At 56.8% G+C, this 27,141-nt stretch overlaps 1 protein-coding gene across 1 annotated transcript in view; it reads right to left on the bottom strand.

Annotated features, from left to right (window-relative positions):
- Positions 1–16,567, bottom strand: part of LOC105490982 (chondroitin sulfate proteoglycan 4) — a 40,534-nt gene extending 23,967 nt beyond the window's left edge. The window contains exon 1 of the mRNA XM_011757031.3: positions 16,389–16,567. Within this exon, the coding sequence (XP_011755333.2) occupies positions 16,389–16,476 (88 nt within the window). The 5' untranslated portion in view covers positions 16,477–16,567. The remainder of the gene's footprint in view (positions 1–16,388) is intronic.
- Positions 16,568–27,141: the final 10,574 nt, after the last annotated feature.

The following is a 27,141-nucleotide window of genomic DNA, read 5'->3' as shown; positions in this document are numbered from 1 at the left end:
ACAGATGCCTCTTCCGGGCTGAGGGTTGCTGTGGGCTCTGTTCCTTCTGAGTCCTCAGAAGGCTGCCTCTATCCCTGTATCTGCTCCATCTCTCCTTCGACTCTGGCCATCCCTGCTGCCAGGCTCTGCCTCTGCTCCCCCTGGTCTCCCCCTAGCTCTTTGGCTCCCTCTTCCCTCTGCCCCATCCTGGCTGTCTCTGGGCACATCACCCTTTGCCCTAGGACAGTCTGGAGGGCCTGGCCCGGGGCCTCCTGCCTCCCCAGCCCGGGGCCCCACCCTTCATGGGTGCTGAGTCCCACAGCGTCAGCGTTCTCTGTAGCTCAAGCCTGCGGCAGGGCACTCAGCTTCCACCTTCCAGACAGACACACTGAGGCTCCAGAGAAGCGATTTGACAAAGAGAAGCAGAAAGAGATCCAGCAGGCCCAGCATCACCCGTGTGAGCCCCACCCACCCAGGCACCCCCACTACACCCCACTCTCTGGCAGTGGATCCCTGTGTGCCCCACTCCTACCACATTCCCGGTTGCCTGGGGGCAGCCCCACAGCCAGGCTGCGTCATGGGAGCAGTAGCATTCCTGGGTGTCTGCTGCTGCCTGACTTTATAAGGGAGAAAGTCTGGGAGCCTGAAGCTGCTGGGCAGGATGGCTGGTGGGGAAGTGCCTGGGCCCGTAGTTGAGGGTGAGGGCAGGAGACCTGGACATCTGTATGTGGGGGAAGGACACCCAGTGCCACAGAAACAGAGCAGGAGGTGAGAGGTGGAATGCGTAAGGGAGACCCATTCATTCATTCACTCAATCACAAATACAGCAATGCAGTGATGGGAATCAAAGAAGACAGCTAACATGGGAGAAAGTTATTAAAACTGAGAAGGAGAAATCAAGATGCCCTCCTCCATAAAGACTGAATTCACATACAGACCAAGGCCCGAGGAAGGGGATGGAGGAGGAAAACTCGAGGGAGACAGAGAAGGCGGGATGTTGGCAGCAAGCCTGTTGCTATGCACAGGAGTGAGGAGGGGACGCCCAGCCAGCCTGCTGGCGAGGGAGGGCCCTGCTTCAAGATGAAGCTGGACTTCTCCACCATAGCCCCTCGGAGTTTTGCACCACGGGTAGAGATCCTGGCTCCGGGTCTAGGCAGGCAGGGGTGAGGGAGTCTGAGGGGGCTGTGGGCTGGGGTGCTCTGGGAGGGCCAAGGCCAGGATGAAGGGCTCTCTGTCTCCCTTCATGGGTGTGTGTGTGGTGGGGCGGGGGTGGGGTCGTGGCTCACCTGGGGGCTGAATGCTGGCTGTGTGAGAGCATGGACAGGCCAGGTGCGCTTCCCCAGCAGCAGACCCTCCCTGAGGTCACCTGGCCCTCTAGACCTCAGGTCAGTTCCCCTCCCCTTGCACCTCCAAGGGACTCCCCGATTTTTCTTTCACCAGCAATCTACTTTCAAGCCAGCAGGCGGGGCGTGGGCGTGTGTGTGTGCGAGAGTGTGGGTCAGTGTCACGTGTACACATGTGTGTGGCAGCAAGGCAAGCGAGGAGGGGGGGTGCTGAGTCCACGGTCTGGCCCCACTGTGGGCCCTGGATACTGAGCCATAACTGGAGGCTCCCTCCCCAGCACATTGGTCTCCCTGGGCTCCTCAGGCAAGGGAGAAGCTGTCTGATGTGCTTACTCAGGTGCCAGCCCCTCTCAAACCTCCTCTCGGCAGACCCCCCAGGCTCAGCCACACACACTGAACTGTCGCCTTCCCCCAACCTGTTACTCTGAGGGTTACAAGGGGGTAGGTTACAGGGGAGACTTAAGGTCAGTCTAAGGGGACCACATAACCTCCCCAGTGATGACATTGGGGTCACCAGGGCTCAGGCTAGATGGCTCATCGCTGGCCAGGGTGGGCTGCCTGGGAGACACTCACACACCTGCAGACCCCACAGGGCTCACTGCCCATTAGCCACTCTTCCTGGCTGCTTCCAGACTGGGATTCCACCACCCAGGGCCATTCTCATGGCCCACGGACTGCCTGCTCCTCTCCTGTCCCATAAGCTACCGAAATGTGGACAACAGTAGGTTAGTTCCAAATCCCATGGAGCTTACAACAGCAGCCGTCCTCTCAGGAGACACTGCTTTATCCCAGTGGAGCACTGGGGTGCCAGGCACCTGCTCGGGTGACTGCCTCCATGTCTAAATGCTGCAGAGACCTCTGTTGGGGTCAGGGCAGCACCAAGAACTCTTGAGCCAAGAGACACACACTGAGGTCAGCTGACCTTCTGTTTAGTGGCCTTTCCGGTCCCCTGCAAGGCCAAGGAAGCCAGGGAGGAAAACAGTTTCCTCAGCTATTGGCTGGGCCCTGACCCTGGTCACTGGCCTCAGCTGTAGTCCTCTAACCAAGCGCTCTGAGTCACCCACCTGGAGGGGCATGTACTGGGGAACATTTCCAGTTAAGGGAACCCGTCTGGAAGAAGAGTGGAAGCAGGGGCAGGTGGGGTGGGAGAAGCTGAGCTTGGTCCACAGAGGCTGATAGGGGCCGCACGCTGGGCTCCCGGCCACATGTCCCAACCCTGGGGCCTAGTGGAGCACAGAGGAAGCAGGAGGGGAAATGAGAGGTTTTGAGGGAAGAAGCAGCCCAGAGTCCACCCAGGCTGGAGGGTTGGGCCGGGGGAGGAGGAAGCGGGGCCTCAATGGTGTCTTTGTGCAGGCCCTGCTGCTCCCCAGGCCTCAGGCGAGGAGGGTGGGGTGGCTGCGGTGGGGAGTGGTTCCAAGAGGCTTTTCCCTGCCTTATAATTTTCCCCCTTGTACAGGGAGATGGGTGGGTTTCCAGGCCCCTTCCGTAACCTCCTTTCTCCCCACTTTCCTGGCCCTAGCGGATCTGGGACCCTCACCTCAGTGGACCCAGGCTGGGGTAAGGTTTCTGGCAGGGAAGAGAAGAGTGAAGGACCCTCACTTGGCACTGGGGCTGCCCAGCACCCCCCCTCCCAGGCCCAGCAGGCTCCTGGGAGGCATCTCCCATTTTACAGGTGAGGAAACTGAGGCTCAGAGAGCGCAGTCCTCTGCGCTAGCCTGTGGAGCAGCGGCAGGGCTGGGACTTAAGCTCCTGCGGGTGTGGCTCCAGAGCTGGGGGCTGTGGGTGTCGGCAGGGCACATGCACCGTGTGTGCACCCAGAGAGGCGTGGTGGGTTTACTTGCTGCCTGTGAATCGGAAGTGGAGCATCTGCCGAGGGCCCCAGTGGGAGGAGGGTGTGAGAGCTGGACCCCAGCCTGGGGAAGACACACTCTTTCCCTTCTTGTCCCCTGGGGCTCTTCTGTCAGGGCCGGGTGGAGGGGGCAGCGAGGAGGGGAGGGAAGCATCTGCTCTCCTTGGAAGGTTTGGCAGCCCCGCCTCTCTGGCTCTGGAGCTGGCTGCATGGGGACGGCCCTTCTGCAGGGGCTGGCGGGGGATGACTCAGTCTAGAAGTCAGTGATAAGTGCCAGCCCTGCCCACTGGGGACTTGGAGGTCCGGGAGGAGGGTGGAGAGACAGGGGGTCTGGGTAGGAGCTGCCCCCAGGAGGCTGAGGGCCAGGCTCTCTCCTGGGTCGCATCCAGGACCAGGCAGCCCATGGCTCATCTCTGAGTCTCCCCTTGGCTCTGGCAGCAGAAACCGCCAAAGACAGGGCTGTTGGGGCGGCGTCTCGGGGCTTCCCCAGCCTGGCGGGCTGGGTCTGGAGATAGTGAGTGTGAGTTGGGGTGGGGGAAGAACAGAGGAAATGGTGACTGTGGGTCTGGATGGCTGCCTGGACCTGAAATCTGGTGGCACAACTTGTGCACAGTAGCTTGTGTGCCTCCTCCTCAGTTCCCCTGTCTGAATACAGGGCAGATGCCTAGGTCAGGACTCACACCCCCAGCCCACACACAGGGCTCAGAGCCATGTGCTTCCATGCTTTCCCTGGCCTCAGTGTCCCCATCTGTAAAAGGGGACCTGGATAGAGGGACCCAGATCTGGCCTCTGACCAGCCCAGCAGACTGGCAAGAGGTGTGGCCACTACTGTGGGTACAGTAAAGCCACCTCTGGCCTAAATGGCCACAGGTCCGGCCAGACTGGAAACTCTTGAGGACAGGACCAGGGCCCACATCCCCTGCCCAGGGCGTGTGTGCAGCCAGGAGGCCCACAGACCGGTGATGAGGGAGGTGACATCAGTATCTAAGGGAACGAAAGGATCAAATGAGGTAGCATTTGGCCTGCATGAGGGGTTTTCTATCAGGCAGAGCTGTCCCACCACAGCAGGCCCGGGCACTGGTCGTGCTCCATCGGGAGGGCATTGCCGGGAAGGTGCACCAGGAAACCTCAGTGTCCTTGCTAGTGGACCTCTGAGCTAACCAGGCCCATCAGAGATCCCGAGACTGAGACCTCTCTTCCTGGGCAGGCCTGGCTCCTCCTGGAATAGGTTCCCACCTAGCACCACCACCTGTCAACTGCCTGGAAGCCTGCAGCCTGTAGGCTCCCCTGGAGCTGTGCCCACCACGGCCACACTCCCTCTGGCCCTCCTTTTCCCTCCCGGCCTCAGACCCAGCCTCTTTGCTGATGCACCATGTCTCTCTCCCTGGCACCAACTCTCCAGGACTCCCGGCCCACTGCCAGTGTCCCTCAGATGTCCACGCCACGAACACCCATAGGAACCCCCAAGCCCAACCCCACCCAAAGCAAGGAGGACTCAGTGTCCTCTCCCCTACAGCCTGCTCCCCAGCCCCGTGAAGGCCCAACTGTCCACCCGTTGCTGAGTAGACATCTGAGGGTTGCGCTGGACTCTCCTCCTCCTCCTCCCTCCCCGTGGCCACTGCTAACTAATACTCAGGTTCCATCCTTCCTGCTCCCAAACTCTCCTTCAAATTCATCTCCCTCTCTTGCTCCCGGTCCATCCATAAGGCAACTGGCCACGGTCCTTGGTCCGGTTTAATGAATCTCCTGCCTCCCTTTGCTAATAGCAGCCCCAGTTAACCCAAACTGAAAGCTGCTCCCTCAGCCTCCCTTGCCTGGAAGCCTTTGGTGGCTCCCCCTGCTCCAGGGTCAGGACCCCACCCCCGAGTGGCACTGAAGGCCAGGGTGCCCTAGACTCTGCCTGCCAGAGTCTCCTGCTGTCTTCCACGGACACGCCACGCCTCTGCCTCACTAGATCCTACACTGCTTTTGCACAAGCCTAGCAGGGCCCGCCTGCTGCCTTCGCTCAGGATGGGCCTGCTGCCCGGCCATCTCTTCTCTCCTGTCTGCCTGTGAACTGTCCTCATGCTCTTTCAGGAAAAAAGCCCAAAGCACCTTCTTTGTCCTTGGGGTGCAAACACACTCGCTGTGGCCCAGGGGCTGTGCTGTTGTCACCTCTCTCCATTTACACTGTGAGCCTTGGGGACCAGACTAACCTTGCTTGGGGACAGGAGGTGGGAGGAAAGGAGGGAGAGGCTGCCTCTGGGAGCTTGCCTCAGCCCTCCCCACCTTGTCTTACCTCCAGGCTCCTTTCCAGGCCTCCTCTGCCCTCCAGGGCCCCAGGGCTGAGGCAGAGGACTGGACACAATGGCCTGGAAGGGCTCGAGGGACTGTCACAGCCAGAGACTGCTTTTCTGGGCCTGTGGTGACAGTCTGGTGCTTGTTTTTAAAGAAAATAGAATCTGAGCCCCTATTTATAGACGGAGGCCACAGCCACAGACAGGAGACGATGGGGTTTGAGGCTTACGGCCCCTGCTCTGGCTTGGCTGGGAGGTGGGGCCATTCCCAGGCCCCCCTGCCCGCCTTTCTCAACTCCCAAGGAAGTGCCTGTGGGATCCTGACACTCCCTGGGACAGGATGTAGCCTGCACTTTCGGGCCAGGGAGGACCTGGTGAGGGGGCGGAACATTTCTCAGGATTGGTCCCTGGGGCCCGGAGTCCCTTGTGGGAATGGGAGGAGGTGAGGGTCTGTTATGTCTACTGAGAAGGCAGAGAGGGCCCTGGGGAGGGGTGGGGTGCTGGCAGCAGGGAGCACTCTGACTGCCACGAACCGGAACCGGGTAAAGGAGAAGGGAAGGAGAACAGAGCAGGATTGGAAAGATGGGCAGACAGAGAGACAGGGTGGGAAAGACAGACGGAAAGAGATGGAGGAACCAGAGCCAGGGGTGGGAAGGGACAGAGAGATGGAGAGAGCAGGATGGGGGGGCGGACAGAGAGACAGGGGAAAGCTCTGCAGCCCGGTTGACCCTTAGCAGGGGCAGACAGAAGCCGTGAGTGGAGACTGAAGTGTGGCTTCCGTCCCATAGAAAGTCTTCATGGTGCTCCATGCAGCGTGGTCAGAGTCTGGGTAGAGCCGGTGAGGAGGGAGGGAGCAGGCGCCTCTGTGGCCTTCACCCCAGAAGGCCAGGCCTTGCCCACCCCCAGCCCCCAGGGCCCAGGGCCTGGAGACCCTCTATTCCTGGCAGTCCTGCAGGGGAGGCCCAGACCTGTTGGAGGCAACACAATGCGGTGGGGCAGAGCCCAGATTGACCTTGTCACCAAGATCCCCAAGGACTGTCTTGGGCACGGCCAGGACCTCAGGCCAGGATCTCGAGGGACAGGTCTGGTCTCTGGCTTGTTATGGGATGAGTTCCCTAGGCCTGGAGGGCTCACAAGCTAAGGCTATGGCCTGGACTCACTCCTACTGCCAGCCTCTACTCAGACCCCTCCCTTGGCTGCGCTTGTAGGGGGCTGCGGGGTAACTGTAGCCTGGGGCATGTGTCATGGAGCCACAAGCAGTGACTCAGACAGTTAAAAAAGGAGCAGCTCTGAGTGGTGACTCAATTGGCTCTGGAGGGGCTGGGTGGGTCTGGCTGGTACAAGATGGGGTGGTCTGGGTTTATTTTTGGCAGGGCGGGGCTGGGGCCAGGGGTGGAAGATGGGAACCGGGGGTGGAGAGGAGCCGCTGCTCTCATCCCGGGGAGAGCCCCGGGGCTCCATGCCAACTTAGGAAAGCGGCTTTCCAGTGCCAGGGAGCCCTGGCAGGCTGGCTGCTTCTCAGCCCCACTCCAGGCCTAGCCTGCCTTGCTGCTTGGCCCAGGACAAGCAGCTGGCTCTCTAGATAGAGGCAGAGCCCCCTGTCCTGTTCCCAAGAGGCTTAAGCGCAGAATTTAGAGCTGACCCAGGAGACTGAAGATTCCACTCAGAGGCCCAAATAGGGCCAGGGGTCTCCCCAAGGTCACACAGCGGGGCCAGGAAGCCCAAGGGCTGTGGCACCATCACCCAGCTGGCTGAGGTCTCTACAATATCTCCCCAACTCCAGGGCTGTCCACGGTTGGAGGGGCAGCCCCTGTCTGAGTACCCACCCCTGGAGGGGCTCAGCCAGGCTCCAGATGGGTGGCCAGAAGCACATGGGCCCCAGATGCCCAGAGATGGAACCTCGGCCAGGAGCAGCCACCTGGATTCCGTTAGCACATGTGGGTGGGGGGCCTGGCCAGGCCCTGCCCAAGGGTCTGTGGAGAAGAGTCACCACTATGGGGGTGAAGGCATTGGGAGCCTGCACAATAGGATCTCAGCCTGGGAGCTGAGGCGTGGGCCAGCTCCTGTCCGGGGTCCCTCCGGTGTCCCTGCCCTGAGCTGCACACCCCGCTCTGCAGTCACCTCAGTCACCTCCCCACACCTTCCCCTACGCTGAGCTCACACATACACCCATACCCCTGAGGGGTCCTAGCAGCCCAGAGCGGAGAGGGCTGTCCCCTCCCCTCAGTCTGGATTTCTGCTCCTCGTGATGCAGCCACCACTGCTTATATCATGAGTGCTGGTAAGAGCACCATGGTGACTCTGGCAGGTGAGCTGTCTCGCGTCCCTGGGCCCTGGCCTCCAGCCCCTGCCTCCAGAGAGGGACTTGCGAGGGGCTGGTAGAGAACAGAGAAAAGACAGGCTTCTAGAGTCCCCCATCCCATAAAAGGTCCTGGTGCCTGCTCATTCTCTTCTCCCCACCCACCTGCTCTGGGGACCGGGGGTTCCTGCTGTGCCCCGGCCCAGTGAGCTCCATCCTAGGGGCTGCTAGGCTTGGGAGAAATAGGCCCTGGGGAGGGGCTGTCCCCAGTTCTTCTAGCACTGGGAGAGGGGTGTGGGCCTCAGCCCAGTTAGCCAGACAGATGCAGACCCCCAGCCCCTCCCACCTTCTGAAGGGTCCTGGGCTGGCAGGCAGCCGCTGGCTGATCCCCCCTCAAGAGCCCACCTCTCCTTTTCCACGTCACCTGGTCCCAGACAGACTCACAGGGCCACCTCCTCCAAGCCTTTGCCTCGGAACCTTCCTTAAAGATTCCTAAGCAGAAGCCCCACGTGGCCGGGCCGCTCCACCCTGGGAAGAAGATGCTAATAGCAGAGTGACTGCAGCCTCAGGAGCAGACGCCACTGAGCATTGATTCCAGGCACAGTGTCTTGCTTAATTCTCACAACACATAAGAGGTTGAAATTATTTATCCCCATTTTATAGAGGAGAAAACTGAGGCTCAGAAAGACAGAGTTACTTGCTCAAGGTCACGCATGGTGTGTTAGGGCTGGAATTCAATCTGAGCCCTCTAACGCCGTGTTTTACCACCCGTGCCTGGCCTCCTGCTTCCCTGTATGGGTGCCCACAGCTCAGCACTCAGAGGACGGAGAGGTGGGGCCTGGGTCAGGGCTGAGGGGCAGGGGAGGAGCTCCCTCTCAGCTGCCCGCAGACTCCCAAAAAGGGAGATTTGCTCCTTCCTTGGCCAGGGTGGGAAGTAAGAGTGTGTGTGTGTATGTGTCTGTGTGCATGTCTGTGTATGTCTGTGTGTGTGTCTGTGTGCGTGTGTGTGTGCGTATGAGTGTCTGTGTGTCTATGTGTGTATGTGCGTGTCTGTGTGTGTGTGTGTATGCGTATGTGTGTGTGTCTATGTATGTCTGTGTGTGTGTCTGTGTGTGTCTGTGTGTGTCTATGTCTCTGTGTGTCTATGTGCATATGTGTCTGTATCTCTATGTGTGTGTGTCTGTGTGTGTATGTGTCTGTGTCTCTATGTATCTGTGTGTGTCTGTGTGTGTGCATTTGTCCGTGTCTATGTCTCTATGTGTATGTGTCTGTGTGTGTCTCTGTATGTGTGTATGTCTGTGTGTGTATGTATGTGTGTGTCTGTGTGTGCATATGTCTGTGTGTGTGTATGTGTGTGTATGTCTGTGTGTGTGTGTCTGTGTGTATGTCTGTGTGTGTGTGTGTGTATGTGTCTGTCTCTATGTGTATGTGTGTGTGTGCGTGTCTGTGTGTGTGTATGTCTCTCTATGTGTATGTGTGTGTCTATGTGTCTGTGTGTGTGTATGTATGTGTGTGTGTGTGTCTGTGTGTGTGTATGTGTCTGTCTCTATGTGTATATGTGTGTGTGTCTGTCTCTGTGTGTGTGTCTATGTGTGTGTGTATGTGTGTGTGTATGTGTGTATGTGTGTGCATGTGTGTGTGTCTGTGTGTGTGTGTGTATGTGTGTGTCTATGTGTATGTGTGTGTCTATGTGTATGTGTGTGTGTATGTGTGTGTGTGTATGTGTGTGTCTGTCTGTCTCTATGTGCATGTGTGTGTGTGTCTGTGTGTGTGTGTCTGTGTGTGTGTGGCTAGGCCTCAGGCCTGCCTGGGTGGCCTCCAGCTGCAGGAGAGCTGGTCTGGCCCCAGCCGCTGTGCACAGGGAAGGGGCAGGGAGAAGCGGGTGTCGTGGGAATCAGTGTCCTGGTCCTACTGGTATTTATAGCTGCCCCTTCCTGAAATGTGGGTGGGGGAAGGGGCTGCTCTTAGGTGGGAACGGAAGTTGGTCTCCTCTCCCCAGCCCCCTCTATCTCCCCAGAGAGTGGACTGGCCCAGGCCAGAGGGCCGGCCCTGGCGGTGGGACGAGGCACTGTGTCCTGAGTTGGCGGTTTTCCCTGGGGCTGCTGGCTCAGGGGTGGGACACTCCTTGCCTGCTGAGCAACACTGTGTGTGTGTGTCTGTGTGTGTGTGTGTGTGAGTGTATGAGTGTGAGCGTTGTGTGAGTGTGACAGTGTGTATATGTGTGTGAGTGTGTGTGTGTAAGCGTGTGTGTGTACGCACACACATAAGAACTTTTTTTTTTTAGATGAACCTCACTCACTCTGTCGCCCAGGCTGGAGTGCAGTGACGCGATCTTAGCTCACTATAACATCTGCCTCCCAGGTTCAAGTGATTCTCATGCCTCAGTCTCCCGAGTAGCTGGGATTACAGGCATCGCTAGCACACCCAGCTAATTTTTGTATTTTTAGTAGAGACACTGGGTGTCAGGCTGAAGAAGGTCATGGACCGGGGACAGAGGCCAGGTGAGGGTGGGGGGAGAAAGGCCTATAACCCCACAGAGATGGAGGGCAGGGCCCCAGGAGAGGCACAGTCCAGGTCATGGGTCTCAGAGCAATCTGTGGTTAGAACAGGCTCCTGGGGGTGGCGATGCTGGAGCTGAGCCTTGGAGGATGAGGAAAGGGAAGGCCGGTTGCATGGAGCAGCTTGAGCAGAAGTGGAAGGGTGCCAGCTGTTACAGGTTATTATCTGATGGCCTAGTTCTACCTGATCAGCCAGTCTGTGGGACACAGGATCACCTTGACCAGGGAGGATGATATATTTGGGGAGAGAAAGACATAGTGTAGCACAGTTGAGCATCCCTAATCTGAAAATTCAAAATCCAAATGCCCTTAAATTTTTGAGTGCCAATAGGATGCCACCAGTGGAAAATCCCACACATAAGAACTTTTTTTTTAGATGAACCCTCACTCACTCTGTCGCCCAGGCTGGAGTGCAGTGACGTGATCTTAGCTCACTGCAACATCTGCCTCCCAGGTTCAAGTGATTCTCATGCCTCCGTCTCCCGAGTAGCTGGGATTACAGGCGCCGCCAGCACACCCAGCTAATTTTTGTATTTTTAGTAGAGACAGGGTTTCACCATGTTGGCCAGGCTGGTCTCGAACTCCTGAGCTCAGGTGACCCACCCACCTCAGCCTCCCAAAGTGTTGGGATTATAGGCGTGAGCCACCACACCTGGCCTCCACACATAAGAACTTAACATAAATTTCTCTCAGGCAAAAAATTCTTTAAAAAAATCTATAACGTTACCTTCAGCCTATGTGTACAAGGTGTATATGAAACACAAATCAGTTTCATGTTTAGACTTGGGTCCCATCTTCAAAATATCTCATTATATATAACAAATATTCCAAAAGCCAAAAAATTCCTAAATCTGAAACACTTCAGGTCCCCAACGTTTCAGATAAGGGACACTCAGCCAGTGTGGCATGAGGGCCAGCAAGCAGGGGCAGGAGCAGGAAGCTGGGGCAGGAAAGGCCACACAGCCCCAGGCCTGCTGTGAGGAAGCTGGGACCATCTTCTGCTCCCTGCTTCCAGTCTCCCAGACTTGGGGAAGGACATCTTCCAAGAGCCCTTACTACCAATCTTCATGGAACCCAAGAATTCATGCGGCTCTGCATGAATTGGGGTGGGGCAAGCATCCCATAATCCCAAGCTCAGCCGCCTCCAGGCTGGCTCAGCTGGAAAGCCCTGGGGTGCGTTGGAGCACAGCTGGAAAATCCCTGGTTGGCTCAGTGATCTCTACACCCCTCTGGGGACCAGGCTGTGAGCCCTACGATGGGGGAGACCCCTGAGCGAAGCAGGTGGGATGTGTGCTCCCGGGGAGCTGCTGGTCCTGAGGGTGAAGCTACCGCCCAAACCAGGGAGAAAGAGTAGGGAGCTCACCCCCTAATCTGCTGAGGACTCGCTGTGTGACTCTGAACAAGGAGGCTCCTCTCTCCGAGCCTGGGTTTCCCCAGGATCCACTGGGGGCTGGTCTGGGGTCAGGGGTTTCTGCAGTAAGTTCCGGAAAGGGAGAAAGCCTCACTGACACGCCTCAACCTTAGGCCACGGGAGAGCCACACTGAAGTGTTGAAGCAGGAGCGATGGCTGGAGGCCTGGCTAACACACGCCAAGGCTGGCAGAGCCCGCGGGCTCCTCCACAGGCTGGGAGCGGCATGGGCGTGGGGAGGAGCTGAGCGAGAGGCAGGAATGCTCAACAGGACAGGCACTGTTCCTGACGGGGCCCACCCCTGCCGCCAGGCCACCTTGATGGCAGCCCTACAGCTATGACCCTACAGAGAGACAAACGTGGCTTCATTGGCAACCCCAGCTTTTGGTGGGGGCTCATTTGAAGGGGATTTGCTTAGGCTGTGAGAAAGTGGGGAGGGTTTGGAGAGGGAGAAAATGCTGGCTGGTGGGGGATGGGGAGACAGGAACAAACATTTGGAGTCCTCAGGGAGCTGCCTGTCCCTGCAGACCTCTCTCTTTCCCCTAATGGGGCCTAAGCCCACTGGTGGGTGGCTGTCCACCTGGCCTGATGTGGGGAAGCTCACTGCTGTTGGGGTAAGTGAGAATACCACGGCCTGTGTGCCCAGAGAGAGACCTGAGGCAGTCCCTGCTTTTCTCTGAGCCTCAGTTTCCTCATCTGTAAAATGGGAATGTTGGACAGATATGGTGGCTCACACCTGTAATCCCAGCACTTTGGGAGGCCCAGGTGGGAGGCTTGCTTGAGCCCAGGAGTTCGAGACCAGCCTGGGCAACATAGTGAGAACGAGACCTTATCTCTACAAAAGATAATTACCCTGGTGTGGTGGCACATGCCTGAGGTCCCAGCTACTCAGGAGGCTGAGGTGGGGAGATCGCCTGAGCCTGGGAGGTTGAGGCTGCAGTGACTTTCCTGACCTGCAGGGCTGCTGTGGGGCTGCAGGACTGACAACATGGTTAGTACGCACTATGGGGTGTCCCTGGAGGTAAGAACGCAGCGATAAGACAGCTCTATCCTCTCCCGTTTGGAGTTACGGACCCTCCAGAGAAGCGGAGAGAGCTAGGAACCCTTGCCCCACGGAGGAGCCAAGCACAAAATTGTTCATACAAATTCAGTTCCTTCAAAAACTCCTCATACAAACTCAGTAGGAATGGTAATAAAGTAAATTTGAAACCTGCCCTAAGCCTGCAGCTGGAGGAAGAGTCAGCTCTCTCTACAAGGCTCTATTGAATTGACATATGCTGGGGCGGAGGGCATGTTGAAGGCAAGAGGAGAGCTGGATGGGGCGGGAGTCAGGGGGAAAGGCAGTGAAGGAGCAGAGGGACCAGGGAGGGATCAGGCTCCAGTCCCAGACCCAGAGGCCTCTTGTTCATTTGTTCCTGGCCTTGAATAGAAGACACAGCTCAGGGTGGCACGCCGTCCCCATCCTGTGCTCACTTCCTTCCCCGCAAGCGCCACTGACCCAGGTCTTTAAGGTAGGGGACTCGGAGACAGAGGCAGTAGCCTCTGTCCCGGGATCCTGGTCCTGGCCACCTTGTCCAGGTCTGTGAGAGTGGCCGTGTGCACGTGTGTGTGCCCACGTCTGTGTGCGCCAGTAAGTGTGGACATCAGGGCTATTTCCAACTCCCCCTCCCCTGCCCGCCTCTCCTGGGCAGCACGCCCAGTTCCCAGACATAGCCTATACACTTCCTCCACGAGCTCCACACGCACCCCACTCCCCTCCTGCCATCATCGACAGCCACCTGGCTCACCTGGCGTGGCCCACCCCGGTCCCCCCAGGCGGGCAGCACTAAAAGGCCCTTCTTGTCCTGCCTGGGCGGGCAGGCGTAGGGAGGGAGGCTCCGTTACACTTGGCTCTAGAACAGTTTTTCTCGAGTCCAGGTGGGCTGGGCCAAGGGCGCTGGCCACTGGGCCCCGGCCTGCTCCAGAGGCCTGGGGCGGCACACAAGGTGTACACAAGGCTTAGTGCCTGTCCCGAGCACCATTGGTCCCCTCAAGCCATCATCAGAGGCAGCAGGATCTACCCTGCTTCAGTTTCTTGTACCTGGTGTCCCTGCGGCCCTGCATGCTAAGATACCCCCATCAATTCTGAGTTCCCATCCAGGTAACACACAAGCCCTCCCTGCCAGGTACTCCCCCACCTGGGTCCCACTTCAACTCCTCATATTCTGCCTTTCAAAGTCAGCGATGCCAGGGAAGAGGTGTGGGAGCCACCATCCCTGCCTGCCCTGTGCTCACTGTGACCCCCCGACTAGAATGTCACCTCCTTCCTTCTCTGCCTGTCCTTCCAGTATCGGCTCAAATCCAGTCTCCCCTGACGCCTGGCTCTCTGCTGGGGCCTCCCACACAGCTGAGAAGGAGCTGGACACTGCATCTGTCATCCACACTGTCACAGTGGCCCAAGCCCAGCCCCCACGCAGGCTGGGAGCACCCTCAAAGCAGGGCTGGGGGCTCTTCCTAGGCTGCTGGGGTTCTTGGTGGAATTCAGAGTACTTTTCTTCCTCTCTGGGGCCTCAGTTTCCCTCTCTATACAAGTGGGAGATTGGTCCAGATGGCCTCTAGGGTGCTGACTGCCAGGCCCCCTGACCCAGATGCCTCAAACGTTGATGAGTGGAGGGAGAGTCTCCCAGCATGCCTCACTTGGATACAGGAGGACAAGGACCTTTGCAGCCAGGGGCATCCGGGAGGGGTGAGAGGGACGCTTCCCTCAGGCAGGAGCTGCCCCTACTGCAGAAATCAGGACAGGGAGCTGGACCAGGAGTGGTGACAGAGATGGGCTGCTGGACAGGAGCTCTCCCACCCCCTCCTCATTTCTGAGTCCTCCTAAAGGCAGGGGGTGGTATAACTTTATAAAACCCCACAGCACCATGCTGTTCTCTTGCCCTAAAACCCTGGTGGCATCTCCTCTGCAATAGGGCATAAGGCCGTGGGCCTCATTTTGCCATTTAAGGCTTCCGTGCCCCAGCCCAGTGGTTCTCCCTGGCCTGTGCTCGAGATGTGCCTCCCAACCAGGCTGCTGGCCTTCCTGTCTCAACACCCCTCTGCTTACGCCCACCTCGGTACCTCTGAGTCAGTGCCCCGGCCTGGAGGACTGACTCCCTTTCCATCCACCAAGGCATGGTTTGAGGACCACCTGTGTCCCGCCCCAGCTTGCCCCTGATTTTCTCCCCTCCGTACTTTTCATCCAGATATTTGCTGTTTGAGATTTAATTTGCCTTTCTGCCTCCTGAATGAGTCTCAGTTCAGTCTCTCAATATCCTGTGCCCCTGAGCCTAGCACCATGCCTGCATGCTGTCAGGGATAAGAAGGTATTTGAGAATGGCTCTCAGTTGAAGCGCAAGGAGGTGGGGGTACTGGAATCCCTCCTTGGCTGGAGGCTGGGGCCTGGATGAGCTGACTGCCCTGGTCACCTTGGATGCTCCCTTCCCCTCGCCCGGGCTGCCCAGCCCATCCCTCAGGCCCTGAGATCTCAGGGGATCTGGTCCCTGCAGGAACAGGGAGCCTGGGGATCCAGCCCTGATTCACCCCGGGGGGTCCTCCCTTGACTCACTTCCCTTCTGGGAACCATGTGATGCCCTCTTTTAGAGCTGCTTCTCCATCTGAAGGGAGAAGGGTGTGGCCTGGGCCCTTGTGAAGGAGGCTCAGGCCCTTCCTTGGCTCCATGTTGCTCTTGGGAATGATCTCGAAGGTGCAGCTGAAGCACTGAATCACACATGGGTAGTGATGATGGATGGGCCCTAAGGCCACAGTTCTTATGGCATAAGTAGAGCTGCCTTCGCTGAAGGAAGAATGCTGTCATGTCGGGGTTTCTGGCATGGAGACAAAGAGGGGATACATCCCAGCACTTCTGTGAAAGCGAACTTCCATTCAGCCTCTGCTGGGTCAGGCGTCAGTGCTGGGATGAGGAGGTGTGGCAGGGGGTGGTCCAGGGCTATCTGTAGGACAAGCCCCCGCTGGGGCACAGTGTATCTGAGGGGCACCGGCTCTGCCTCTAGGAGGCTGAGAGTGGGTGGTGGGTGGGGGGTCCTGCCTGTCAGGAAGAGGAGGAGAGAAGGAAGAGGGGAGGTGGCGGATAGACAGACGGATCCTCAGGGGAGCAAGGAGAGGGGAGAAGGGGCAGAGCTGGGGGGTGGCTGGAGGGGTGTGTGTGGGGGCTGCTCACAGGGGAGGGCAGGGTGGCTCCTTCCTCATTTCCCGCCTTATTCTCCCCGTTCCTGGCCCGGGGCATCTGAGGCTGGAGGACCCACTTCTCACTGTCGCCGGGTCCCTTTGGACCCCAACATAGTCACCCCAAACTTGCCTGGCAAACAAAGCCCGGCCAGCATTGGGGTGCCTCCACTGGTGTCTCGGGCAATCCAAACGGGCAAAGCCACGCCCTAAGCAATCTATGCCTGGGGCACCTGCCCCCGCCCCTAATTGGCCAGCCTTGGCTAGCTAGAAACCCCATAACCTGAGATAGCGGGGTCCCGTGTCCACCCCAGGATTGAACCCCTTGCGACCCCAGCCAGTGGTGGGAGAAGCGCAGCCTGCTTGACTCCCCATCTACGGGCCACTTCTGGCTCCTCCTGTCCCTTTTCCCTCCCGGAGGAATCCCTCTAGTTCTGCCAGGTTGGGTCGGGGTCTCAGGACCCTCACTCACCGGTGGATGCAAGTCTGGCCAACATAGCCAGGGTCAAAGCCAAGGCCAGGGCGGGGGCTGGAGGTGGGGGCCGCCGCCCGGACTGCATCCCGGCGGGCTGGGCGGCAGGACTTGAGAGGAGCCAGTGGAGTCCTGAGAGCTGGGAGCTGAGTGGAGCCAGCGGCTCTGCTCCTGGGCGCGGGCCGGCTCCGGGTGTCCGCGCACTTAACTCCGGGGGCGGGGCAGGCGCAGACCCGCGCGCCCGCTCGGGTTTCAGGCTTGGGCTCCCCCACCTGCCCCCACCCTCAACCTTCTTAAAGGGCCCGTGCGGGGCTGCTCCTCTCCGGGGCAGGAGTGAGGGGGGCCCTTACAGCTGGGCCAGCCCCCAGCCCCACCCTAAAGACTGGGAACAAAGTCAGAGAGAGGCCCAGACACCCTGAACTCTGGCCCCAAGAGCCAAGCCCGGGAGACCCCCTCAGGGAGGAGGCATGAGCTGGGCCAGCCCCCACTTTCCCTGCTTTCTGCCTTTGCTGGAGTTCAGGAGACCCGTCCACAGGCACACTCCAGCCTTAGGAGGAAGGACAGACACCCGCCACAGGCAGCTTTTGGGCTGCTTTGCCTCGGAGGCCCCCTGGGAACTTCTCCGGACTCCAGAGGCACCGCCCAAGGTCCTGTGGGGCACTGCCCATGGGTGCAACAGTGACCTTCTCTGTCTGGAAGGGCCTCACCTCAGTCTCCCTGTCTGTAAAGGAGAGATGTCTGGATTTCCTCACAGGGCAAAGAATTCTCAGTCCCGCCATGACATTTGCCTCAAAATAACCTTGCAAGGTGGGTGATGAGCATCCCCTCCCCCATTTCATGGAGGATGAAAGTGCAGCTCAAGCTGAAAATGGCTCTTACAAGACTCCAGGTGGAAAGTAGATCCAAACTGGGGCCAGAAGCCCAGGTCTCCTGACCCCTGAATCTGGGTGTTTCAACTTCCCAAGGCTGCCTCCGGGAAATCTGGCCCTGGATTTAGCTCCTACCTAACAGCTTCAGGCTGGGGCCCTTCTGCTGGCTCCCTTCCAGGCAGCAACATCAGCCTAGTCCCAAACAGGAGAAAGGACAACGTTATTGTAGCTTCCGGTGCCTAGAGGCTGTGCCTGTTCTCTGTCCAGTCCCAATGTTACCAGGTCTTGGTTTACTTTCTCCATCCAGGTCCCTCCATCTGTCTGCTCCAGCCCATCTCTAGTACAACCCCACCTTGCACCCTCTTCCCAGCTCCTCCCTTTGACCAGTAACAGTCCCACAATGTGTACAGCACTTCATACTTTGCAACGAAACTGAGGCCTATTTTGCAGATGAAGAAACTGAGGCTGAAAGAGATTAAGGGACTGGAGCTAGTCTACATAGCTGCTGAGAGGTGGGGCCAGGTCTTTGACCCTAAGTATAGTGCTCAGGTGTGATGGTGCCTGGTCTGTGTGGGGGTTATGAGTATTGGTCTTGAAATCAGAGAGACCTGGGTTCGAATCCCAGCTCCTCTACTTGGCTGTCAAACCTTGAACAAGTCCCCTCACCTCTCTGTGGCAGTTTCCTCATTTGTAAAATTGGGTTAATGAGGATTAAATGCTTCAATGTACCTGAAGTCCCTAGCGCAGGGCCTGGCATACAGTAGGTGCTCAAGAAATGCTTATCCTTTCTCCTCTGCCTCTGTCATCCTGCACATTCCCTGTGATTCACGGTTTACATATAGCTTTACACATATCACCTCCCTTGTTGTAAAGCTTGAACTTTCTCCTCCAGAGGCTGATGCATACAGTAGGTGTGCAATAAATGCCTGCTGTAGTTGACTAAGAAACCAATTGCTGCTGTTCTGTAGGGATTTTGGCAAACCTAAGAGCTTCCATCCAGGTGCCCTAGGAGGCCTGGGATGGAGGCTGTGCTAGGCTCTGTTGCCCAGGCTGGAGTGTAATGGCGCAATCTTGGCTCACTGCAACCTCCGCCTCCCGGGTTCAAGGGATTCTCCTGCCTCAGCCTCCAGAGTAGCTGGGATTACAGGTGTGCGCCACCAGGCCAGGCTAATTTTTGTATTTTTAGTAGAGACGGGGTTTCACCATGTTGACCAGGCTAGTCTTGAACTCATGACCTCGTGATCTGCCCACCTCAGCCTCCCAAAGTGCTGGGATTACAGGCGTGAGCCACCGCGCCTGGCTGTCCCTTGTTTTTCCTTCTCCTCAAGTCAGCAGGACACCTGGTCCTCATTAGGGGCTAATTACTGACCAGCTATGGGGCTGGGGTTCGGGGGTCTGCTTGGAAGACTGTGTTTGGAGGAAAAGAGCTTTCTTTTCAGGAATGAAAAAAGAAGACAGAAGGATTTTTGCTCTATGAATCAAAAATTTGGGTGAAGATCCCTACTGGCCCCATCTCCCCTTCCCTTCCCCCTCCCCATCTTCCCTGCTCCCCACCTACACAGATGTCTATGGAGCCTCCAGACAGGGCACTCCCGCCCACAGTTGAGATTCAAGTCTGGATTAGCTGGGAGCCTCCCCCTGCCTTGTTGCTAGCTGTGCAGAGAAACACAGGCCTGGAAAATAATGGCAACCAGCACAGCGGCAGTAACCCGGCTGGCGCATCTCTGCTGGGGCTTCCCAGTTTACAAAACATTCACCTGCTCTCTTGACAACATTGGGAAGTGTATGTGTTGGCCGACAGTGTCCCTGCTTCCAGATGAGGAAACTAAGGCTCTCAGTGAAAAAGGGATGCTGTGGCTCCAGCGCACACAGGCCTGGCCTTTGCTCAGCCGTAACCTAGGGCTGGAACTCTGGACCAATGCTGGGCAGCATCATGCCAGGCAGACTGGCAGAAAGTCAAGGCCCCTGTGTGCCTTTGAAACTGACCACTGACCGCCCCCCACTGTCTTGGAACAAAGGCTGCTGGACCAGCCGTGCCTGCTCCGCAACTGTCCCCTCTCCAGCTCCTCAGCAAGCTCCCCCGAGGCCCTGAAGCCTCAGTGCTGAGCAGAGCTGACCTGGGCCTCCCTGGCATCCTCAGGTCTGGCTTGGGCCTTCTCCCTTCTGCCTTCCAACATTTGCCATGACTTTGCTTGGCCAGGCGTCCTTGGTGGCCATCCCTGATTGCCCCTAGCTCCCTGGCCACATCTCACCTTCCTCCAGCAAGCCCTCCTAACCCTCCTTCGTGCACGGTGACTTCTCTTTCAAACGATTTCCTGGAGTCCTGATCTCCGTAGCTCTCCAAGTTTCACCTGGGGCCTGCCTAGCTGGGTCAGGAGGTGTGCATGCCTCCCCAGCCAAGCATGGGACAGGGGACAGGGTGGGAGGGAGGAGGAAAGAAGGAGGCTTAGAACACTCTTAGAAGAAGGAAGAAGGATGTTCCCACCCAGGGGCAAAAGAAGATTCACAATTCTGTGAAGCTACAGTGACCTGTGGTATGTGTTGCCTCCATTTCTCCAATTGTTCTCGGAGAAGAAGACAACAGAGGGCTCAGTAATACCCACCTCCCTGCCAGCAGAGTTCAGCCAAGCATGCTAGCCAGGCGCTGCTGGTCACTCCTACCCTTCTTGGTTCTTAGACTAAGAGTCCCCGCTCTGGGCAGTGGCTGTGGTTTGGCCCCACCCTTGGCCAGGGCGTTTTGCACCCTGGTCGCCTGGGCCCCACCCAAGGAGCCTGTGGCCAAAGCCAGCTTGCTGGTAAATGGTGTGTGCCTGTGCCCTAGATGGGGTGGTGCCCAAGCAGGGCTGTGCTCCTGCTGCCCAGGGCCTGCCCTCAGGGAATTGGCCCTCTGCCATGAAGGTCACAGAACCTAGGCCACTACTGTGCAAGAGGGCACGGGCTTTAGGCACTGGCTCAGTGGCCCTGCAGTTTTGTGGCCAAGAGCTCCACGGCAGCGGGCCCTGGGCCTGGGCCTTTGACCTGGGGCCTCTGTTAGGAGTGGTGCTGATCCTGCTTCTGGCAGAGGCACACATAGGGCTCCTCCAAGTACAGGCAGCCAGGCTCAGGAGGGGCGGGAGCAGCCAGTCCCAACAATTTCAGTTCGGGAGCTGGAAAGTTATGTTTGCCCCCCTCAGGAGCCAGGTGTGGGGGAGGCCAGTGGAGGGCTTTGCCCTGGGCTCTGATCCACGCACAAGCCATGCTGGGAGGACAAGGGCCAAGGGCGGTGAAGGAGCCTCTCGGAGCCTTTGCTCTGCAGAAGCAGGCACTTGTCTTCCATACCACGTTCACAAGGCTGGTGGCTTCAGTGGCTGTGACCAGCTGGCCACAGCTGACTCCTCTGGGGTTGTACTGTTTCTAAATATTAGTTCCTACTGTTAACCCTTGCTGTGCCACCCCAGTAGACAGCCGGCTGCCAGACAGAGCCTCTTAGAAGGAGAGTGGACAGTCCCCACCTGGATGAAAAATTTGTGAATATATTTGCTTGAGGGCTGGGTTGGGGCTCCCAGCAGAAGGGTGAGAAATACCTGCTTAGGGCTGGGAATGAGGCTTGCAGTAGATGTCAGGGGATGTGGGTCTGAGCTGGTCACTGGGCAGGGCAGTGGAAAGAATGTGGGGTCAGGAGCCAGGAGCCCGGTCCTGCCAAGCCTTTTTTTATGTGGCCCCAGACAAGTCACTTCATCTTTCTGTCCCACTTTCCTCATCCGTAAAATGTACAGTCACCGAGGTGCTTGGATGATGGCCTCCAACAGAAGTGCCGGAGCTTTATAAACTCTGAAGACCTGGTGGTTATGATGATTTTTATGTCAGGGTCCTGCTGTCTGTCTGACTCCCTGGAGTCCCTTGGAGAAGAGGCAAGACTGACAACCAAGAGACAGCTGGAGCAAGCTGGCGGGCCTGCTGTTAGCCTGTGTGGAGCTTTAGTGGGGACGCCACCCTACACAAGAATACACAGCTTAGAGTTCAGCCCCTACTGGCCCCATTGGCTGTTGTCCTTGCACAGTGAAAAGCCTTGTGGTAGCCAGCCTCTGAGATGGCCCTCGGTGAGCCTCACCTTCTGGCATTCATGCCCTTGGGTAGTTCCCTCTCATGTTGAATACAGATGACCTGTGCCGCCAATAGGGTGTTGCAGAAATGATGGGGTGATGTCCAAGATGAAGTCAGAAAAGATATGGCAGCTTTTCTCTTGCCCTCTTCTGATTGCAGCCACCATGATAGGAGGATAATTAAGTAGCCTGTGGAGGTGCCGATATGGAGAGGAACTGAGGCCTCTTGCCAGCAGCCAGCACCAACTCACCACTCATGTGAATGAGCCATCTTGGAAGTGGATCTGCCAACCCTAATCAAACCTTCAGATGAATACAACCTCTACTTTTTTTTTTTTTTTTTAAGATGGAATCTAGCTTTGTTGCCCAGGTTGGAGTGCAGTGGTGTGATCTTGGTTCACTGCAACCTCTCCCTCCCGGGTTCAAGTGATTCTCCTGCCTCGCCCTCCCGAGTAGCTGGGATTACAGGCACATGCTACCACGTCCAGCTAATTTTTGTATTTTTAGTAGAGATGGGGTTTCACCACATTGGTCAGGGTGGTCTTGAACTAATAACCTCAAGTGATCCACCTGCCTCGGCCTCCCAAAGTGGTGGGATTACAGGCGTGAGCCACCGCACCTGACCTCTACTGACATCTTGACTGTCTGCCACCTCCTGAGAGACCTGGAGCCAGAACCACCCAGCAAAGTCACTTTTAAACTCCTGACCCACAGCAACTGTGTGCAACAGAAGGAGAGTGCTGTTTCCAGCAATTAGATTTTGAAAGTAATTTGTGAGATTACTGATAGAAGCCAGCACATCGTAGATGGCAGTCCATTGAGTCAGACCCGGCACGTGCCTGGGGCTCAGAAAGCAGGACTCTGCTTCCATGAAAAGGAGTGACATTCCTTGATCAACAAATTCATTCATTCAACAAATATTTCTTAAGCACAGATCATATGTCAGGCACTATGCTGATGCTGAGGGCTGGGGACACAGGTGAATAAACACAGGACCCTGTTTTGGGGGAACTTACAGGCTCCCCAGAGTGACTTGGTGATTGATTGGATGTGGGAGTCAGGATGAGGGAGGTGTGCAGGACAAGCCCAGGTTTCTGGCTTGGGCACTTAGAAGGGTGGGTGGTGGTGTCATGGATTGAGATGGACAGGGACTAGGGGGTATCTCACAAGGAAATCTTGGGGCATGTTGATTTTGAGGTGCTTCTGAGAAACCCAGGTGTGCAGGCTGCTGCATATGTGAGCCTAATGCTCCTAAGAAGGTCTAGCCAGGGGGAGTTATACTTGGGAATTCCTGGGGTATCGATAATGGAATTAAAGCAACCAGAGGAGATGAGACTGCCCGGGAGAGAGGAGCGTGGTGCAAAAATGAGAGGAAGACCAGCACTGAGCCCTGAGACACCAGTGTCTCTTCCTTAAAATGTTTATTTTGACATAATTTCAGACCCAGATAAAAGTGGCAAGATGATTACAAATGTTTCCCACATACTCCACCTAGATTTCCCAAATGTTAATTATTTTCCACATTTTAAATTCTTTTCTCTCGCTCTTTTTTTTTTTTCTTTCTTTTTTTTGAGATGGAGTCTCGCTCAGTTTCCAGGGTGGAGTGCAGTGGCGCAATCTCAGCTCACTACAACCTCTGCCTCCCGGGTTCAAGCAATTCTCCTGCCTCAGCCTCCTGAGTAGCTGGGACCACAGGCACGTGCCATCACGCCCGGCTAATTTTTTGTATTTTTAGTAGAGATGGGGTTTCACTGTGTTAGCCAGGATGGTCTCTATCTCCTGACCATGTGATTCGCCCGCCTCAGCCTCCCAAAGTGCTGGGATTACAAGCATAAGCCACTACGCCCGACCATCTCTCTCTCTATTTTTCTGAACCATTTGAAAGTAAGTTGCAGACATAATGCTCTTTTATTCCTAAATATTTCAGTGAGTGTTTCCTCTTTTTTAATTTTTTTTTTTTTTTTTTAATGAGACAGGGTCTCGCTCTGCTGCCCAGGCTGGAGTGCAGTAGTGCCATCATAGCTCACCACAGCATCAAACTTCTGGACTCAAGGGAGCTTCCTGCTTGAGTAGATGGGATTACAGGCACATACCACCGTGCCTGGCTATTTTTTTTTTCTTTTTTGGTAGTGACAGGGTCTCACTGTGTTGCCCGGGCTGGTCTTGATCTCCTGGGCTCAAGCAGTATTTCCTAGAACAGGACCTTCTCTTTCATAACTGGAGTGCAATGATCAAAATCGGGAAATTAACATTGGTACAATACTTTGAACTAAACCGTAGACTTTTTTTCTCCGTAGCTTTGCCAATTTTCCCAAAAATATCCTTTATAGCAAAATAAAACACCAGCTTTCTTCTGAGTGTCTATTCATCTGGCATGGTTATTCAGTGTTTCATTGTCTTCCATGATGTTGCCATTTTTGACAAGTACAGGCCAGTTCTTTTAGGTGAATTTTGGTTTGAGTTTGTCTGTTTTCCTCATGATTAGATTCAGGTTCTGTATTTTGGTGGGAACGCCTGGGAACTGATGCCATGCCCTTCTCACTCAGCTTATCAAGAGACACATATCTGGCTGGGCACGGTGGCTTACACCTGCAATCCCAGCACTTTGGGAGGCCAAGGAGGGCAGATTACTTGAGGTCAGGAGTTTGAGACCAACCTGGCCAACATGGTGAAACCCTGCCTCTCCTAAAAATACAAAAATTAGCTGGTCATGGTAGCAGGCTCCCATAATCCCAGCTACTCAGGAGGCTGAGGCAGGAGAATTACTTGAACCCAGGAGGCAGAGGTCATAGTGAGCTGAGATCACGCCACTGCACTCTAGCCTGGGTGACAGAGCAAAAGACTCTGTCTCCCCCCCAAAACCCAAAAAAACCCCCAAAAAGACAAACAGAACCAAGAGGCACACATCTATTGTGCCATCATTAGGATGTTGACTGGTATCACTTGGTTGAGGTGATGCCTGCCAGGCCTCTCCCTTGTAAAGTTACTGTTTCCTCTTTGCAATGAATAAGCATACACCAACATTGAAAGGTCAGGTTGAGGAAGGAAGCCAGGAAGCAGGGGCAGCTGAGAAACAGGAGGAAAGCAGGAGGGCATCCTGGAGCCGGCAGCAGGGGCAGCATGAGGGAGGCGGGGCTGGCATTTGAGGCCAGTGCTGCTGAAAAGCCATGCATTAGAGGATGAAGAGTGTCCCCTGGAAGCAGCTGCCACCTGCAGGTGGCAGGTGTCGAGTTAAGCCTGGTTCGGGTGGAGTAGTGGGCCTGGAGCCAACAGGCTAAGTCCAGTGTGAGAGGGAGGTGAAAATAGAGATGACCGGAAAACGCCTCTGTGGGGGAGGTGGTCTGTGGGCTGGGCAGAGAGGGACAGGCGGTGACGGAGAAGCACGTGGGCTGGGGGACGGTTTTGAATAGGAGGGGACTTAGGATATCTAGAGTGTGACAGGAGGGAGCCAGATGAGAGGCACAAGTCCAAGGAGAGGGGTGCAATCCACAGTGTCCCGGGGGGAAGTGGGAGCCGATAACAAAAGACGCGGCGGTTCTGAGGCTGTGATGGGGGGTGCTTGTCAGAGCCCAGCCTGATGGGGCAGGTGGATGCGGGGGGCGGAAGGATGGCCAGGCCAAGAGAGAAGAGTGAGCCATGCGGGGGATGATCCCATGGGTGGGGGAGAGGAGGAGGGCAGGCTGCCCAGAGGTGGAGGTGGGTGGCAGGTGGCGAGGAGGGCAGGTCCAGGGTTCTGGTCATGAGACTGTCCTGGCAGCTTTAGCTGCCTGATGCAGATGGACAAGGCAGACCTGGGGTATACAGAGCTGGGATGTTTCAGGAAAGGGGCTGGACGAGGTGGGTGGTGAAAGCTGGAGGGGCCTGAAGGATGAGGCAGAAGTGGAGGGAGTACAGGGTCAGCACTGGGGTCTCAGCGGTGGGGGGCAGGGGATGGCGTCCCAGGGAGTCTGGTGGTCAGTGCTGTGGTGGGGGACTGGCCTGTGAGGGAGTGGAGTGGAGGGGTTTCTGAGGAGGTCTGGGAACGGGGAGGCCAGGGCATTGGTGGTGGTCCCTGGGGAGGCCCCAGCTATCGGGGTAATGGCAGGAGTTGGGGTGGGGTGGAGGTGGCCTTGTGCCATGGCTGCTAGGTTTATGAGTAGGGACCCAGGGCAGCCCTGAGGAGGTGAAGGGGACACACCTGGACACCAGGGCCCCAGAGGAATGGTGCATTTGATGGGGAGAGCACAGTCTGAGGACCAAGGCAGCCAGAGAGACTCTGAGGCACAAGGGATGTGAATGACCGAGCAGCCAGCTTCGGAGAGGGCCGAGGGCCACCTCCAGGGGCATGCTGGGTCTCCATCAGAGCTGGAAGAAAGGGAGCATTTGGAACAAATTGGAGTGGCTTGTGACCTGCTGGGGTGCGGGGTGGCCTGGTTTCCAGAAAAGCTGTGCACCAGGATGATGGGGCAGAAGCAGTGAGAGAGGAAGGCAGGAGGGTCCCTGGGACTGAAATACTTGGGGACTGCCCCCTCACCAGGAAGCTGGGGATCCCAGCCCCAGATCCGGCCCCTCTCAACACTGGGGGACCATCAGGGCTCGCAGCTTCCTACAGGAAAAGCTGACGTGGATGGGGCTGAGGACATAGCATTGGTCCTGGCTTGAGGCCACTGAGGCTGGGTCACTCCCAGCCTGGCCCAGCTCTCCTGTCCCCAGAAATCAGAGGCTCGGTTGCCCCATGGGCATGCAGGGGCACTCAGAGGGTCTGCTGCTGGCGGGGCTGGGCCCCCGTCCTCTGCTGCTCTGAGCCCTCACTGTGCCTGCTGACTGGAATGTGCTCAGAGTATGGCTTGGTTTCTATTCAATCAGAGAATATGATCCAAGGAGAGCCCTGAGTTTTGTGTCCTGGTTCCATCTCTGCTACTTTGATGTAATAGGAGACTTTGGGCAAGTCCTTGTTCCTTTCCAGGCCTCAAGTTTTCTTAACTGTGTACTGGGGTGATGACAGACACCCTGTCTAAAACCAGCAGTCATCTGGTTCCTGAGATGGACACCGCTGACCCAGTTCAGGTCAAATTCACAGTCTGAGTTACGAACCAGTGGAGGTGACAGGCCCCAGGCCCCCAAAGCCTGTTGCCAGCACGTTTTCAGGCCTGGGGCTCATCTATCCCTCAGATGGGGCTGGCTGCCTTCCCTCCCCTTCCGTGTGTCCTCTCATACCGCCCCCCAACTCCAACTGCTCCCCTGCCAAGGGAGTGCTCTTGGTCACAGGCACAGGAAGTAGCCCCTTGAGGGCTCAGCATCACCCCTCTGTCCTCCTTTATTTGCTTCCCACTCCTTTTTGTATCCATTGAGCTAGACATGGATCTTTAAAGATACCACGCCCTGGGATAGGATTCTGGGGAGGATCTATCAGACAGTCACACCTTAGTGATAATTGACTTGATCTTTTGCCAAGGGAAAAACAGACTTGACAGAAGGGAGGGCATGTCCAGAGCCTGGGAGGTAGGTGGGAGAGGCAGGCGGTAGAGAGCCCCCAGGGGGCTGTGTGTGCTGCACAAACCCTTCACCCATGACCCATCCACCTTTTCCATTCCTTTCCCCAACCTTAGGGCACCCACTGGGAGTGAAGCGCTGGCTGATATGTAACGCCATCTCTCCCTTTGCCCTCCCTGACCCAGAGTCCTGGGGACCCCCAGGCCACTTGGCCTGGTTGGTGGTGGGGGATAGTGGGATAGTCAGGGTTCTATAACTAAGCTCCCAGCATAGAATTTCCACGCCACAGTTCAGGTGCCATGGCAACCAGGGGAAATAAACACTCCGAGT

This window comes from Macaca nemestrina, chromosome 7, assembly GCF_043159975.1.
Source record: "Macaca nemestrina isolate mMacNem1 chromosome 7, mMacNem.hap1, whole genome shotgun sequence".
Classification (NCBI taxonomy): domain Eukaryota; kingdom Metazoa; phylum Chordata; class Mammalia; order Primates; family Cercopithecidae; genus Macaca; species Macaca nemestrina.
This window is presented reverse-complemented; position numbering and strand designations above follow the sequence as displayed.